The following is a 17,181-nucleotide window of genomic DNA, read 5'->3' as shown; positions in this document are numbered from 1 at the left end:
ATAACAAGATCACATGTACGACGCGCGACCATAGATAATTTTCTTGTGATAGATAGCTACGAGCGACCGCAGTTGCATAACCACTGAATAATAATATTATAATATAAAACAACAGTATGATCATAGAGTAACAATAGTATATAAAAAAAAAACAAAGCAGTCATGGAAGCTGCAACAATGATAATTTTGCTTTACGAAAGAACGGATCATGGACACGCCGCGGTAAATTACTCAGTACTCACTAAGAGACGACGGAAACCACAACACTGGCACACTGCATATTTTAGTGCCTATGTGTATCATGAAAGGAATACTTACAGAAATATTTTTTTTTCGAATGAAATTATTTTTCAAGATGGATAAACAATAGTTATTGAAAATTGTTATTATCATTGTTGTATATAAAGCCGCACCGATTAAATATTAATCATGACGTATGGTTGCTATTTCAAAACGACATTTAATATTTAAAAATCTTACACCGATTGTATTTGCCTGTCACCCACTACCGGGTTAAATAAACATACCTTTCAACTTTCTATCATTAATTAAAAAAAAAATATTGTAATTAAAGTGGCTGAAGCAGGTACAAACTATCACATAAGACAGGCTAAAACCTAGACAAAACTGTGGAACTTGGATTTGACGGGTTTTAATTTTGAAAACTATTTTTAAATCTTCAACAACTCTACTAAAGCATGATCGTGGAAAGTTATCATTTTTACAAAAACTAATGGCGTACATAAATAAATAAAATACCAAAATTTTTTTTTTAAATAATCGTTATAATATTGATGAATTTAAATAAATAAAATCCCCTCGACCATTCCCCAACTATCACAATGACTAACTAATATTAATTTTCAAAATTAAAATCTGCCAAATAGAAGTTCCTCAATTTTGTCTAGCTTTTTGACACTTTGTCATTTGAATATCATGGCGTAAATTTGATAAAACAACATCTACTTCTTCGAATAAAACAAATATAGGAATTATACCGGAAGATAATTTTCAACATAATTTAACATCAGAACTTGTAACCCCTCAAATACAATATGAAAATGATGAGTTGTGAAATTATGGAAAAAATAACACGTAAGAATTTGTAACCATTAATAAAGAATATGAAAATGGCCAGTTGTGTTATGGTGATAATTGGGAAAAATTAAAGGGTAAAGTATTGTGACCTCAAACAATTTTTTAAATCTTTACAGACTATACATCACTTGGGATTTGAACATTCATTTAGATATTTAGAGTTTGTAAAAGAAAATAGAAAGGGATACTATAGTCTATAGTACAGTTCGGATCAATTGTAAAGTATGTGGTTTAAAGAACAAATAAATAGTGAAAATGTCGAAAGGCAATAATATAAACATTAATATGGTAATGTTTAGCACTGCTATAAATACAGGTAAAGACTCAAGGGTACAGCCAACTCGAAGAATTTTCTGCAACATAAATTTGCCAAAAATGTCCAACCAATTATATACATAAATACATACGAAGTTTTTATGCATGTTCATGACATAGTTTGGAAAGAAATAGAAGTAGCTTGACAAAAAGAATAAAGATAAGCAATCGAAAACGGTGATTTAGATCTGAAAACGTCAGCCAAAACTTGTAGTGATTGCAGATGGGCCATGGAGTAAGCCTTCATACAAAAACAATTACAATGCATTGTCGAGAGGAGTAAGTTTTAGAAATAATTTATAAGTATTACTAAGTTGTGAACCAATCGTGGAACAAGGTTGTCAAACATCAAATCAAACCAAATTTAACACGTAATTTAATTTACAAGGTAATGTAAAAATGTACTATACTGGGGTAAGTATTTAACACTTATAAACACTCAGAGTAATATCATAACATTCATAACATAAGACAAGTATTTCTAGAATAGATATAGCAACTATTCAACACGTAGAAAAACTGTATCTAGATCACTAAAACGAGAGCTTAAATATTAAAAACAACAGCATCTTATAATTCTATACTGGGTGTTATAATATACACATTTGGTACCTACATTAGTAAAAAAAAACAAAATTTTCCTTCTAACATCTATTAAAACTGAAAAAGTAATGAAACAAATATAAGTGCATACAAATTTAGAGGTTAATGGGTGTAGGTTACATCAGGATTAAGTGAATATTGAACTATTAATTAGCTATTTTAATTTCCAAAACGTATTTTTCATTGACATATTTTTATTTTTTAAGTTTTCCAGACAATATTGCCTATGGTGAGTCTATTGGAGTTGGTTTCAAAAAGATCCAATGAATATTGAAATTTTTATTAGCATTTTAAAACTTAAATTATTAACTCGTGTCATATTTTTTGCATTTCAAAGGGTTATTTTGCTTTCCAAAGTGTGTTTATCAATCAAAATCTATATTGTTATAAGTGTTTCTTGCTATGAAGACTGTGTTGAATGTGTTTTTGTAGGTTTCATCAAGATCCAATGAAAATTGAATATTATATTAGCTATTTAATAGTAAAACATCTATTTTACAGTAGAATTGGGGTAAAAGTTGTTTTTAATTTCCAAAATGTATTTTCATTGATATATTTTGTTTTAAGTTTTCCAGACAATATTGCTATGGTGAGTCTATTGGTGTTTCAAAAGATCCAATGAATATTGAAATTTTATTAGCATTTTAAAACTTAAATTATTAACTCGTGTCATATTTTTGCATTTCAAAGGGTTATTTTGCTTTCAAAAGTGTGTTTATCAATCAAAATCTGTTTGTATAATTGTTTCTGCCTATTAAGACTGTGTTGAATGTGTTTTGTAGGTTTCATCAAGATCCAATGAAAATTGAATATTATATTAGCTATTTAATAGTAAAACTTCTATTTTACAGTAGAATAAAAGTTGTTTTATAATTTCCAAAATGTATTTTCATTGATATATTTTGTTTTAAGTTTTCCAGACAATATTGCTATGGTGAGTCTATTGAGTTGGTTTCAAAAGATCCAATGAATATTGAAATTTTATTAGCATTTAAAACTTAAATTATTAACTCGTCATATTTTTGCATTTCAAAGGGTTATATTTGCTTTCAAAGTGTGTTTATCAATCAAAATCTATGTTGTTATAAATGTTTCTGCCTATTAAGACTGTGTTGAATGTGTTTGTAGGTTTCATCAAGATCCAATGAAAATTGAATATTATATTAGCTATTTAATAGTAAAACTTCTATTTTACAGTAGAATTGTAAAAGTTGTTTTTAATTTCCAAAATGTATTTTTATATATTTTGTTTTAAGTTTTCCAGACAATATTGCCTATGGTGAGTCTATTGGAGTTGGTTTCAAAAGATCCAATGAATATTGAAATTTTATTAGCATTTAAAACTTAAATTATTAACTCGTATCATATTTTTGCATTTCAAAGGTTATTTTGCTTTCCAAAGTGTGTTTATCAATCAAAATATGTTGTTATAATTTCTGCCTATTAAGACTGTGTTGAATGTGTAGGTTTCATCAAGATCCAATGAAAATTGAATATTATATTAGCTTATTAATAGTAAAACTCTATTTTACAGTAGAATTGTAAAAGTTGTTTTTAATTTCCAAAATGTATTTTCATTGATATATTTGTTTTTAAGTTATCAATACATATGGTGAGTCTATTGAGTTGGTTTCAAAAGATCCAATGAATATTGAAATTTTATTAGCATTTAAAACTTAAATTATTAACTCGTCATATTTTTGCATTTCAAAGGGTTATTTTGCTTTCCAAGTGTGTTTATCAATCAAAATCTATGTTGTTATAATTGTTTCTGCCTATTAAGACTGTGTTGAATGTGTTTTGTAGGTTTCATCAAGATCCAATGAAAATTGAATATTATATTAGCTATTTAATAGTAAAACTTCTATTTTACAGTAGAATTGGGGTAAAAGTTGTTTTATAATTTCCAAAATGTATTTTCATTGATATATTTTGTTTTTAAGTTTCCAGACAATATTGCATATGGTGAGTCTATTGGAGTTGGTTTCAAAAGATCCAATGAATATTGAAATTTTATTAGCATTTAAAACTTAAATTATTAACTCGTGTCATATTTTTGCATTTCAGGGTTATTTTGCTTTCCAAAGTGTGTTTATCAATCAAAATCTATGTTGTTATAATTGTTTCTGCCTATTAAGACTGTGTTGAATGTGTTTTGTAGGTTTCATGAAGATCCAATGAAAATTGAATATTTTATTAGCTATTTAATAGTAAAAACTTGTATTTTACTGTATGAATTGGGGAAAAAAGTTTTTTTTTAATATCCAAAATTTGTTTTTCAATCATAATCAGTGTTTTTTTAATTTTTCTAGACAATATTGATTGTGGTGAGTCTTTTGGTGTTGGTTTCAAAAAGATCCATTGAATATTGAAGTTTTTATTAGCAATTTAAAAGTTAAATTATTTACTCGTGCCATATTTCGTGTGATTAAAATGTTTATTTTGATTTCCAAGTTGTACTTATCAATCATAATCAATGGTTTTTTAAGTTTTCCTGACTATAGTTACTGTGATGATTCATTTTCTGAAGGTTTCATGAAGATCCAATGAAAATTGAATATTTTATTAGCTATTTAATAGTAAAAACTTGTATTTTACTGTATGAATTGGGGAAAAAAGTTTTTTTTTAATATCCAAAATTTGTTTTTCAATCATAATCAGTGTTTTATTTTGTTTTTAATTTGTTTTGTTGATTTTATGTTAGATGGGGACATTATTTGTATGTGTTGTGTCCTTAATGAGTAATTTACAAGAATACAAGTAACTACATGTGTCTATTTGTATACAAAAATGATTAAAAATCTATTCAATATTATTATTGACAACATTTACAAATACTGTTTAAGGGATGCTTCTATTATTAGTAAATTCTATCAAAGGATATTTTTGAAATCTTTTGTAATCAACCGTTTTGTCATTTCTTCTATACAGTAAACAATACTAATAATTGTTAATTAGTGTTTATTTGAATACAAACAAGATAAATTAATCACCTTTTTGTTATAAAAATACCGTACTTTAAAACATTAAAAATACTATTGCAACAAACATTTAAAAAATATTGTACTTATTTTTACAGTAGTAAACATGAATAATGAATTTATTAAATTCTGGTATTTAGGTAAAAATAGCAAATTTATTCTTTTAAAATTCTAATGAAATAATATAAAATAAATATCAGCATAAATGTATATATATAAAATAAAAAAAAAAAAACCAAAACGAAAAAATTAAATATGTTGGATAAACAAAACTCAGGTCAATATCATTAGTAATAAAACATATTGCATTTACTTGCTACTACCTATGTTATTTTTTATGAAACTGCTTAGAATGATATACACAGAAGTGTAACACCAAGGCATATCTGCAAAATAAAATAACTTAGTAAATATTCATCATTTAATTTTATGAAGATTTTTAGAATACAGGTAAATAATATTTATTTCTGAAAATGAATGTTATAATTTTAAAATTAACATTATAATAATTCTTACCTTTGTGATCTTCATCATATTTTACTTTTCTACCAACATATTTAGGTATTTTATGAAGATAAATGTTTTGATTAGTAAATTGTTTGATGTTATCTTTAAGTATAGTAATGTTGGTCCAAATAAACCTACTTCTTTGACGGACATCGTTTGTGTTCATTCCAATGATAATAGGTTGAGAGTTAACAAACCTTAAAAATACATAATATATGTTTAAATTTTAATAGACAAGTTTTCAATTTACAGCAATACAATTTTTTTTTAAAAGTTAGGCAAATGGATACTGTTCTACTATATATTAGTTATTAAGTGGATCACTGTTATGGTTGTGTTAAATTTGAATTAAATGATACATCAATATACACAACAAATAATTCTGAGTGAGATTGTCGCTCAGCCTATTTCACTAAGTATATAAATGTTATAGAAAGTAGACTATCGGGCAATGTTTACATTGCCTGATTATAATGGGTAATGTGGGCAAAATTATACTTCGCCGTGCTATATAGAATAATTGTGCTCAGTTTAGGTTAGGCAATGATAACTAATTTGTTTGAATTATTAAATTTACAACTGACTCTGTTCTTACAGCAATTATCTTATTTATTCTACTACCTATTTTCCTTCAATCAATGTTTCATCAACTTCACTATGATTTCCAGTATTCATAAATGTTATAGCAGTTTCTAAACCTTCTTCAGTTTGTAATTTATTAATTAATGTTATTGGATGTACCGATGATTTTAATCCAATTTTTGCTCTACATCCAAACATTGCTTTTGTACTCTCATACTAATTACTTTATAAAATATAAATATAAAAGTATGTATATAACTCTAAAAAATATAATATGAACAAATTTACTGTAATACAGTACCTATCCTCCTCAGTCCTCACTATATTTACTATTTGTTAACTGTTTAATACATTAAAAAAAAAAAAAAAAAATTGTATTAAAATGGAAAGTTTTGTTGATAGTTTAAATTATAATGTCCAATTTACTACGGACAAATTAACTTGACAGGTCAAAATATAACCCGCATGGCAAAAATAGAATTTTTAATATATTACCCGAAAACACTGGGCAAAGTATACACTGACCAAGCAATGTAAAACATTACTCAATATTCTACTTTCCCCGTAACTTAAATATATTTTGAAATAGTTATTATAAAGTCATTTAAATTACTTTAAGTATTATGATAGATTAAAAGTTGATATATTTTTTCCGAAATTATAGTATTTAGTATATTATTAGTAATAATGACACTTAAATAACTCAAAATTTAAAAACATCTATGTAACATAAATTAGTAAAAATAAGGTTATAGTGAAAAAAGAAATCAAGAATGTCATTACTCATTACACATAATACAATTTATAGAAATATATTAAGTAAACATTTTAAGTTCATACAATTAATGTTTTTAAATTATAATAAAATAATTAACATCGATTATCGATACTATATACTTATCATTTGAATAAGCAATTTCTCCAAGTTTGAACTTGAAATATTTTTATAAAAAATAATCGTCTGTGTATATATTTTAAATTGATGGTTTCAGTATGAAATACTTATGAAAAATCTTACATTCAATTTTTAAAACATAGATAAACTAAGAACATTTTTAATTTTTTAATTACAAAATAGAACAATTATTTAGCAATTTTATGAATTTGCCAAAATTCTAACTTTAAACCCTAATAAACAGATATTGTAAAAAAAAGATTTTTGATATTTTATTAATTGAAAAATTAACTATTCATGAAGAGTGTTTTATTCAAGTTTCAAGCATTTCTATCCTGCAAATAATTTTTAATTGGCATTCATGAAAAAAAAAAACCAAAAAAATATTGAATATTTCTTATTTCTATAAATAGCTTAAAAATAGTCAAAACATTTTACAAATTTTATTGTAAATATAAGACAATAATACAAATACTTGGTTAAAATTAAATATCTATAGTCGCAGCAAAAACATAAATTCGATGTTGTCAAAAATTGAATTAAAGTACAAATGCCATTTTTTCTTAATTTTTTGTTTGTTTTTTCTGATTATAAAAATAATTATAGGAAATCTTTATACTTGATCTCTTTAGAGTACAAATAAGATCCAATTTGGAAAAACTAAACCCATTTTTGAAAATCTAAGCATTTTATCGTCAACTTATCATGTACTCTACCGCAAAAAAAAATATATATGTTAAAATCAACAAATTAATCACTTCAATTATATTTGGCAATAAAAAAAATACTAGAATAGTTTGTATAAGATGAAACCAATTTCTTTGTAAATTTTATCAAAAATACTACTGTAATATATATGATATATTATCTGAAGTGTGCCATGCATATAAAATAGTAAAATAGTAAAATATAAAATATTTACAAAAAACACAAATAAAAATAGTCACTAGACTAAAGGTATATTTTTTTCAAATGTTTAAAGATAAAAACATGGGATACTTAAAACCTTAACAAAATGCTTAAATTGTTATCAAATTTTACCTTGAAATTGTTTTTTGTTCAGAAACTTTGATAGCAGCACTTGTTTCAAAAGCCCAGAAAATAGTTTTATCATCATGCAATGCTTCCATTTTATTTTTAATTTGCAAAAAGGAGAAAAATTTTTTCATGCAATCATTCAGATCTATATAAAAAAATTAATAAGACTTTATCAGTAAAACAATTTTAGTCATTGAACGTAAATCAACAAAACTTTTATTTCATTTACCAAAAAATTTATCTTCATCATAATTCTCCTTGTTAGGATAATATTGAATGATTAATTTGGCATTACTCTCATTATTGTCTTGAATATCACCATTTAAATAACTGATTTCGAGAATTTTAAAGGGAAATTCTAGGTTTTTTAAAGCTTTTGGTACTAAAAAAGGAACAAATAGACATTAAAATTACCATTAAGTTTAAAAACCAAAGTTTAAAGATATTTTTTAATATGTTTCCTTATCTCATTTCTAATCAGATTAACTAAGTAAAATTTCACTTCAAATGTATTTTAATTAATAAAGGGGTTTGATAAATAAAATAACATATTTGATGAACCAAGTATTGAACCAAACTTTAAGTATGTGTAATAGAAAAATCAAATAATTAATCAACTTAATATTATTCACCATTGTTTTGAATATCTTTTAAATTTAAGACATGTATCTCTTTAATTTGTTCATTGGTACAGTTCTTTTCAGTGCTCGCTGGATACAAGTTATAAATCTGTAATAGTGTGATATTTATGATTTTTGACAGAACAAGAAGCAAGTTAAAAAATTACGTTTCTTAATTGATCGACTGTTTTCCTTGGAACTAGTTTACTGGTCTTAAAAGTGGTGGTATTTGAACATGCAAAACATTTCCATGTTTTATCCTCAAGAATTTTTTCCACAGCTTTCTGTTCACAATAAAATTCTAAACATTCATTGCAGTAAGCTCTGCTTAAAAAAATATATATGATATATGTATAATATATAAAATAATAACTTTAAAAACTATACAATTAATTGATCATACCTTATACAAAAACTGCACAATACTAATGTATCTTTTTGAGTAAGACAAACACAACAGCCATCCTATTAAAATATATAAAAATGATGATATTAAATAAAATAATAATTAATTAAATAAAAATAATCTAAACAATCTTGAAAAAAATATTTAATTTTTCAAACAAAAATAAATATTGGCAATAAAAATAAATCATTTATTCTTTATACTTACATTTGCATTGTCTTTTGCTATTGATAGAATAATGTGTTTTCCTTTTATCTAAAAAGAATAATAAAAAATGTAAGAATAAGAATTGCATAATAAACAATTTCTAAAAATTTCATTGATATTAAAATGGCAACTGATAAGAGAAACTAAAAAAATAAAATCAAAATAAAGATCAATTTACAAAAAACCAAATTAAAAATAATTTAAGGAAAAAAACAAAATATTACATATTTTTAATTTAAAAACTATTTTTGTTTTATCATGTTCTGACTTATAAGTTGCTTGCATAAAAGTACTATAATCTAGTTATATTTTAAATAAACCATCTAAACATATCATACTAATAATTAATAGTATTATAATATTATCATTCGCATAAAATAAAAAAATTCATTAACTTTTAAGTTTTAAGTAAAATTGACTTAAGTACAAAATATATTTCAGAATACAAATTACTAGCAAGTTATTTTTAATTGAAAGTGAAATTATTTATATGATATCTATAAATCTAGAAAATAAAACCCCTCAATTTACTATTTGTAATAACTTTAAAAATCTAACAATGCTCAATTTTTTACTTTTCAAGACCTATCATCATCGAAATAAGGAGATATTATCAATTGATAATTATTGCATTGTTCGAATGAAATAAAACTAATAATTATTATTATTTTATTAGTTTTGTATAAACTGATTTTTACATGTTTGAACAAAAGTTTGGCATAAATTTAATCATGGAATCGTAACAGAGAAAGAAATATACAGAGTCTAAATTAGGGTAAAAGATAATCTTATAAAAGCTGCATATCTTAGCCCAAATGATTGATAAAAATAGAAATTTAAGTTATTATGTGAGGTTGATGTTCATTGAAAATGTCAGGTAAATAGATTTAAAAGAAATAACTTTGAACAGTTAATGATTTTTCCCAAAAACAAGTAGAAATATAAGCTTAAAATAATATTGATAAAAACTAAAATAAAAAAATATTCAAACCTTTAAGTACATATTAAATCATTATAAATTATATGATAAGAAATATTAAACATACATTAAATAAACATAGATATATATACTAATAAATTGTTTAAAGTTTTAAGAATTAAATAGAAAAAAATAAAAATGTCTACTTACAAAACAATCATCACACAAAAAACCATTAAATATGGGATGTTTAATCTCTAGTTCATCTATAGCTATTCGACACGCCAGGCAATATTGGTTTTTCATTTTTGCTAGAAACAATTAAAATACCTAGGTAGATAATTCAAATAATCAAAAAAATCAAACATTAAACATATTAAAAAAAAATCAATTTAAATGTTCTGTTATTGATATATAATGATAAAATTCTCATTTCAGAAGTAGGTATTGTAGTTCAATTTTTTTTTTTAACAACAGACATTGAAATCTCAAATAATTTTAGTAAATATGTACGAGTGATATGACTTTCATTAATAATATTTTACAAGAATAGTTTAAATTAAGTTTTATCACAAATGAAACATATATTATAATACTGTAATAACTAATAAAATATAAAAATATAAATAAAAATGGTAAATTTTTTATTCATCAAAACATAAATAATAAGTACTAGTAAATAATATATATCAACAGCAGTTATAAAATGGCACCACTTTACCAGTAAATCACATCTTATATTATTACTATTACTTACAAATTTCAGAAACATCAATTTTTCTTTTTTCTCCACGTGGGCTTTCAACATCTTTTTCTTTATTGTCTTCAATTTTTTTTTTAATATTATTATTTGTCATTATGATTTTGTTTAGGAAATTATCTGGAATAATCAATTCTTCATCTAGACGACAATTTTCTATTAAAAAGTTACATATTATATTATTATGATATAATCTGAAATCAAAGCTACTTAATTTAATACAACTTAATTCAGACGCTAGTTTCAATTATTTATATACTTTGATAATATTTTTAAAATTATTGTATTCAAAAATGTCTAAAAACAATATTGTGATAGGACAAATATTATGTTATCTATCTTATAATAACATACCAAATTTTCTATTTACAATAAATTGATTTATTCCATTGTTTTATAAAAATGAATGTAAACTGAACTATTATACAATGTAAGTGTCTAGAACAGTAGACGGCCCGCAAAGGAAAAATAATTGGACCACAAAAAATATTTTTTTTAATAATGTTGGTTTTCCACGCATAATATATATTTTATCTATTTTATTATGTATTTAAAGATCACGATGGTGTTTATCGTTTATTGTTATTTACAATAACAGTTGCAATAACACAACAATTATTAACTAATATCTGAGTTTTTAGTTTTTACTGGCCCTCGAAATTTTTTTTTTTGATTTTCTGGATCTTCATAGAATTTAATTGCTGACCCCTGGTCTAGTACTTTAAAAAAAAAAAAAAAATACTAAAAGAACTACAACAATCACTGAAATTATTGTTAAAATCAAATTAAAAAAAGTAATAATTAATTGAACAGACAACATAAAAACAAAGTATATATCTAATCATTTTAACTAAAATATTAATCATAATAGATATAATAATTAAGAATTATAAATAAGTTATAACAATTTATTTCGTTTACTTGTCATACCTTTCATAATAATAGGCAAATTCACTAATGCCCAATTTATCTGGTTAACATTTCCATCATAATGTTTAGGGATTACAAAGTTAAATTGTAAGGATAATATCTACAAAATATATTAATGCAAATTATATTATGGTATTTTAAATAATAAAATTTAGAATTATAATTAAAAAGTAATTACTTTAATCGCTTGTTTAACACCTTCTTTGCGTTGACCACATAAATTAGTCATACCATCTTTTATTTTAGATTTAAAATCAAATATCAAATTATTTTTCAGCTAAAAATTATAATTTAAAAATAACTAAGTGTTATTTAATATTGTAGACATCATATATGTTAATGATTGATATTTTAAGTATTCAATTTTTTAATACCTGTGACATAGTGTCATTAACCAACCACCAAACACATGTTTTTCCAGGCTGATCTTCAAAATATACTAAATTCATTTTCTTTGTAGAAATAATCATTGCTAAATATTTATAAAAGCATAAAAAATAAAAATAATTTAATAAACATAATAATAATTAGAGGATGCAATACTCACATTCATCTGACAAGTGCTTAACATAAATTTATAATTAACAACTGGATAAAATTTAGTTATTCTTAAATTAAAAGTGAATTTACTTATTATTGAACACAGTAAGACAAAAAAGTTGTCTCAGTGATCTTGGAGATGATTTTTGATATTTTGATTTTTAAGTAAGTAATAAGTAGGGCAAGGAAGTTGATACATTTTACATTATTTTTTTTTGGAACTTATTAGACGATTCTCTCCTGGCCACAAATGTATTTCATAAACATGTGAATCTAAATAATTAATTTTTATTTTTCATTTTTTGGCTTTTTTTACTTTTCAAGTAATTTTTTATCATTTTTGAAGTCATATTTTCCTTTTTAGTTCAATTTCTTGAATTTATAATTAGATTTTGTTAATTAACATCTTTACATGCATAGTTTTTATTTTACACAAATTATATATGAGTACCTACATCAAATTTATATTTTATAAAATAATATTTTACACAAATTATACATAGGTTAGGTAAAGATAAATATTCAATAAAATAAAACCATTGCTAGCGTCATTTTTACTTTTGACAAAATAAAGTATGCTTTAATAGTACAATGTAATAATTTTGAGAATTTTTACTATTATTGTTATTCTTTTTTTTCTCAAAAAAATGTAATTTTATTAGTTTTAAACAAATATTTATAAATTTTTAGGTCATTTTTTAATGTTTTTAAGGTCATCAACTTTCGAGCCCTAGTAATATGTTTTATTATGTATAAATTTATATTAAAATTAACTTTATATTGCTGAACATAAATTTTCTATGTTATAAACATTTAAGATAAATAAAACAAATGCAAGAGTGACATCTTCATTATAAATATTATTGACTTGTATTATACACTTATTTATTAAATGCTTCACATCTGTATTACAACAGCAATGTTATTTAAGAACGGGCAGTAAGCATGAACTGGAATTTTTTGAAGTATCCATTGAAAAACAATTTTTGAAGACTTTGAGCAATACAATTACTTATTGTACTCTTATATAGCATATTTTTGTAAATGATTGTTATTTATATTATAAAGGTAATAAATATGTTTTTATGGCTAGTAGGAAGGAATGTAAGTGTCAATATAAGTACATTTGTTTACAAATAATTAAATGATTATTTGAAGAAAGTTTCATTCAAAGGAATAATAAAATATAATATGATTTTATAGAAGGCGTTCCTCCTTCTATTGAGAACCTCAATATTTATTTGAATGTATACAATATATAGAAATGTAGTTAATTTTCAAAATTTGACTAATTTTTTAAGCTATTCCTTATATTTTTTAACAACTAATTCTTACCATTATGCGAAAAAAATGTTCAATGTAGGGACGCTTAAATATTATTTAAAAATTACAATCATTAGAAATTACTTTTAACTTTTAAGTCAACTTGGAATTCTTCAAATTGGATGAGACAGATGATATGGTAAGCAAATAAAGGAAGAAAATGCAATGCTTCAGCAGAATATAGAGATGAAACTCATGAGATGTCACAGTTTTTAGATGAATATAAATACAATTATAATAATCTATAAAACTTTTCATTTTTTTTTAATATAAAATATATTAAATTAGTTAAAGTGGTATTTAAATTATACACTAATTGCAGAGTATTTAATGCAAGTGCCGAGTGACCCAAATTCCATATAGATCATAATCTTTTTTAATTTTTTAAATCACTAAAATCATAACTTTAGATTCTGCAATAGTCTAAATGTTAACAAACTAATGTAAAAACGTTGATTTAAATTTGATTATTAAATTAGTTTTGCATAAAAATTGTATTTAAAAAAAAAAAAGAAAAAGTTGTTTTGTAATAATTTTAGTTTGGGTATTTATCAAAAAATAGAATGTGATTACTCACAACCAAGTCATTATTATTATACAATATTAAAATGTAATATTTATTTTTAGTTAATAAAACTTTTTTAAAGAACCAATACATTATAAGTATTTATAACAATTGAAATAATGGAATTATTTTTATTTACAAGTTAAAATATTACATGACTACTAAAACAATTATTAGTACAGCCTATTTTGTTATAAGTTATAACCACAATTTATAATAAAATAAATATAAATTAACCATTCTAATAAATATTAAATATTTACATAGTTTCCACTTAAACATATAATAATTATTATGCAGACTATTTGATAACATAATATTTATAGTATTGCCAAATAAAATTATATTCTTTAGTTTCTTGTTGGTTGAGTTGGTTCATAATATATTAATTTTACTTAATAATATAATAGTAACTAATTATCAGTTACACGTAAAAATAAATATAAAAATCCAAAGAATATTAAGACGTAAAAATTAGAGATACTATTTATAAAGAATACATAAAAAAATAATATGAACTTCAAAGAGGACGTCGGACCCGCAATGCTGTCTCCGGCTTACGCCTTAAATACGTACGTCATGGTAAATTTTCGTTCACCAGTTTCAATAATGTGCTTTTAGTTTTAATATTAGAGTTGATTGACCTATTACTAAACATTAAACTTTTAGGTAAGAAAATTATTTGTTTTCTCTCGTTGATTTTATACGATATTTTAATTTTTAAGTAAGTTAGGTAATATTTAAAAACGCTCATGATTTATTTAAAAATTAAAATATCGTAAAATACCAATGAAAGAACACAGATAATGTTTTGAACTAAAAAATTGATAATAAGTTAATGTACTTTAATATCAAAACTAAAAACATACTACTGAAACGGGTGAACGAAAAATTACTATATTCTACATGTCACGTGTGTAAGACAGAGACAACACACACGGGTGCGGTGTTCTCTTAAGTAATAATTTAAAAATGAGTTTTATAGGTCTTATATAAAACTGTTGTAACTAAAACTTTGCTTATCATTAAAATAATTTATCCTCGAGTTGAAAGATAAATAAGTACCACACAGGGAAATAAAATTGGATATTTTTATTTAATTTTAAATAATTTAATTAAAATTTTAATATTGAGATATATTTCACCAGTCGGTAAAATAAAAATCGTTTTATGACTCTCCGCAGCGACAAGATATAGAGAAGGTCGCCCGGATTACCGATCGGATATCGACCATTTATCTAAAAATAAATGTAGATGATAATCTCAAACAATAATAGCCATTTTTTAATCAACAATGCATGATAATAATTGTTCAAATGTAAAGAAAAAAAATGGTAATTACTAATTAGTAATATACTTTGAGGAACCACAGATATGAATAAGAATGACGCGGAAGATCTAGCTTTACCTATAGTTATGAATCAATGTGAAAATGATGTAGTAGAAATCAAACCGTGTGATCAAAATTATGGACGTAGGTAAATTATGTATTTTATTAAAAAAAAAACTAATTTTAACATTTATTTGAATACACTTTGAAAATTCTATTTTTCTCATAAAATATGTAATGTATAGACGATAAAGAATAAACAAAACAATATTTGATGTTTCATAATGTCAATGTTTTAATATCATTCGCACGAATATAGTTATCGAATTTTTAAATTAGTTACTTAGTGTTTTCAAACTTCAATAAAATGTTTGTATAGGTATTACGGATATAGAAAATTAAAAAAAATTTCCACACAGCGAGTCTTCTTCTGTATCACATATAAATTTGGTTTCTCGATTATCATTGATGGAGCTTATTATTTTAACTAGAGTGGTTTTTTTCGTGCTACATCACAAACGAAAGTTTTTATAAACATTTTCATATTTTATTAAATTGTATTATTGCCAGAGTGAAATAGTAAATAAATTGATAATTTATCAATGATAAACATTGTACAATGGTAAATAAAAATAAAACAAAAATAATAGGGCAACAAAATGGCTTTTTGACAGTTCTATTTATAAAACAGTTCCAAAGAGTAATTTATGGTTTATAGATATTAGTAAAATTAGAAAAATACTTATAGACAATAAATGGCCGCTGTGCTCAATTATTACTAGTTACTGCAACTAATAAAATTTACCAAGATTCGACTTGAACATATATAATGATGTTCTAGTATAATAAATGCATACTTTAAAAACATTAATTAGGAAGTACTATCATGAATAACCAAATAATATTAAAATCCAACCACTAAAAATATTAGCTAAATAAGTATGAGTACTTAGTAGTTAGTATCTATAGCTGGTACAATAAGTGTGTAATTAGTAAATTAACGTTTTCACCGAAATTCAAATGACAAGTTTTGATAAACAAAAAAAATAAGTGCATAATATTTCGTCTAAAATAATATTATCACTATACAAGTACATTAGTAAAATTATAAAATTACATACCGGCCCACAATTTGGATTTTTTGGATATTTTTGCCCAAACGATTCGGCCTTGCTGTTTTTCTGCGTCGTTTATCATTTTCCCACGTTGAATTTTTCTTCTTGCAATGTATAGCCAATTACTAGAAAATTATTTAACAGATTATTGTTTGGGAAAAATGTGGTCTATTGTTTCACGGTTCGCTATTTAAGATCCGTACAAACGTCTTAAATTATTACTATAGTAATTTAGATGTACCTAATAATAATAAATTGTTTGACATAACATAATATAGTACCTTTAAAACAAGTGTTATGAACTAAAAAATAGAACAAGGTCCAGAACCGATAACGAGGAGTATGTTCTAAAGACGAATGCGGAATGGCAAACGACTAACCATCGGGCATTAAAGTCACTATTAAACTACTGCACTAAATGCACTACTGCAGTATTAATAGTAATGT

General features: G+C 23.7%; 1 protein-coding gene across 1 annotated transcript; it reads right to left on the bottom strand.

The window, feature by feature from the left end:
• Positions 1-5,203: 5,203 nt before the first annotated feature.
• On the bottom strand, positions 5,204-17,107 carry LOC112596835 (DNA (cytosine-5)-methyltransferase 3-like). Its single transcript, XM_025342659.1, has 15 exons — positions 17,016-17,107; positions 16,741-16,859; positions 12,236-12,333; positions 12,040-12,138; positions 11,862-11,961; positions 10,929-11,087; positions 10,382-10,482; positions 9,253-9,300; positions 9,043-9,104; positions 8,807-8,963; positions 8,652-8,748; positions 8,249-8,401; positions 8,023-8,164; positions 5,514-5,701; positions 5,204-5,383 (listed from the first exon to the last, which is right to left on the bottom strand). The coding sequence occupies exons 2-15, from the start codon at positions 16,814-16,816 to the stop codon at positions 5,307-5,309; spliced, it is 1,557 nt and encodes a 518-aa protein (XP_025198444.1). The 5' UTR covers positions 16,817-16,859; positions 17,016-17,107; the 3' UTR covers positions 5,204-5,306.
• Positions 17,108-17,181: the final 74 nt, after the last annotated feature.

The sequence above is a fragment of the Melanaphis sacchari genome, unplaced genomic scaffold (assembly GCF_002803265.2).
Source record: "Melanaphis sacchari strain LSU unplaced genomic scaffold, SCAv2.0 Contig34_pilon_pilon, whole genome shotgun sequence".
NCBI lineage: Eukaryota > Metazoa > Arthropoda > Insecta > Hemiptera > Aphididae > Melanaphis > Melanaphis sacchari.
Note: the sequence above shows the minus strand (reverse complement) of the source record. Positions and strands in the feature narration are given on the sequence as shown.

Excerpts from the sequence above, each read along its gene's own strand:
- LOC112596835 (XM_025342659.1), bottom strand. The coding sequence starts at position 16,816 with ATGATAAACGACGCAGAAAAACAGCAAGGCCGAATCGTTTGGGCAAAA. Across the intron at positions 12,139-12,235 it reads TTAATGACACTATGTCACAG|CTGAAAAATAATTTGATATT; the intron begins GTATTAAAAAAT and ends TATAATTTTTAG. Across the intron at positions 5,702-8,022 it reads GAACAAAAAACAATTTCAAG|GTTTGTTAACTCTCAACCTA; the intron begins GTAAAATTTGAT and ends TGTATTTTTAAG.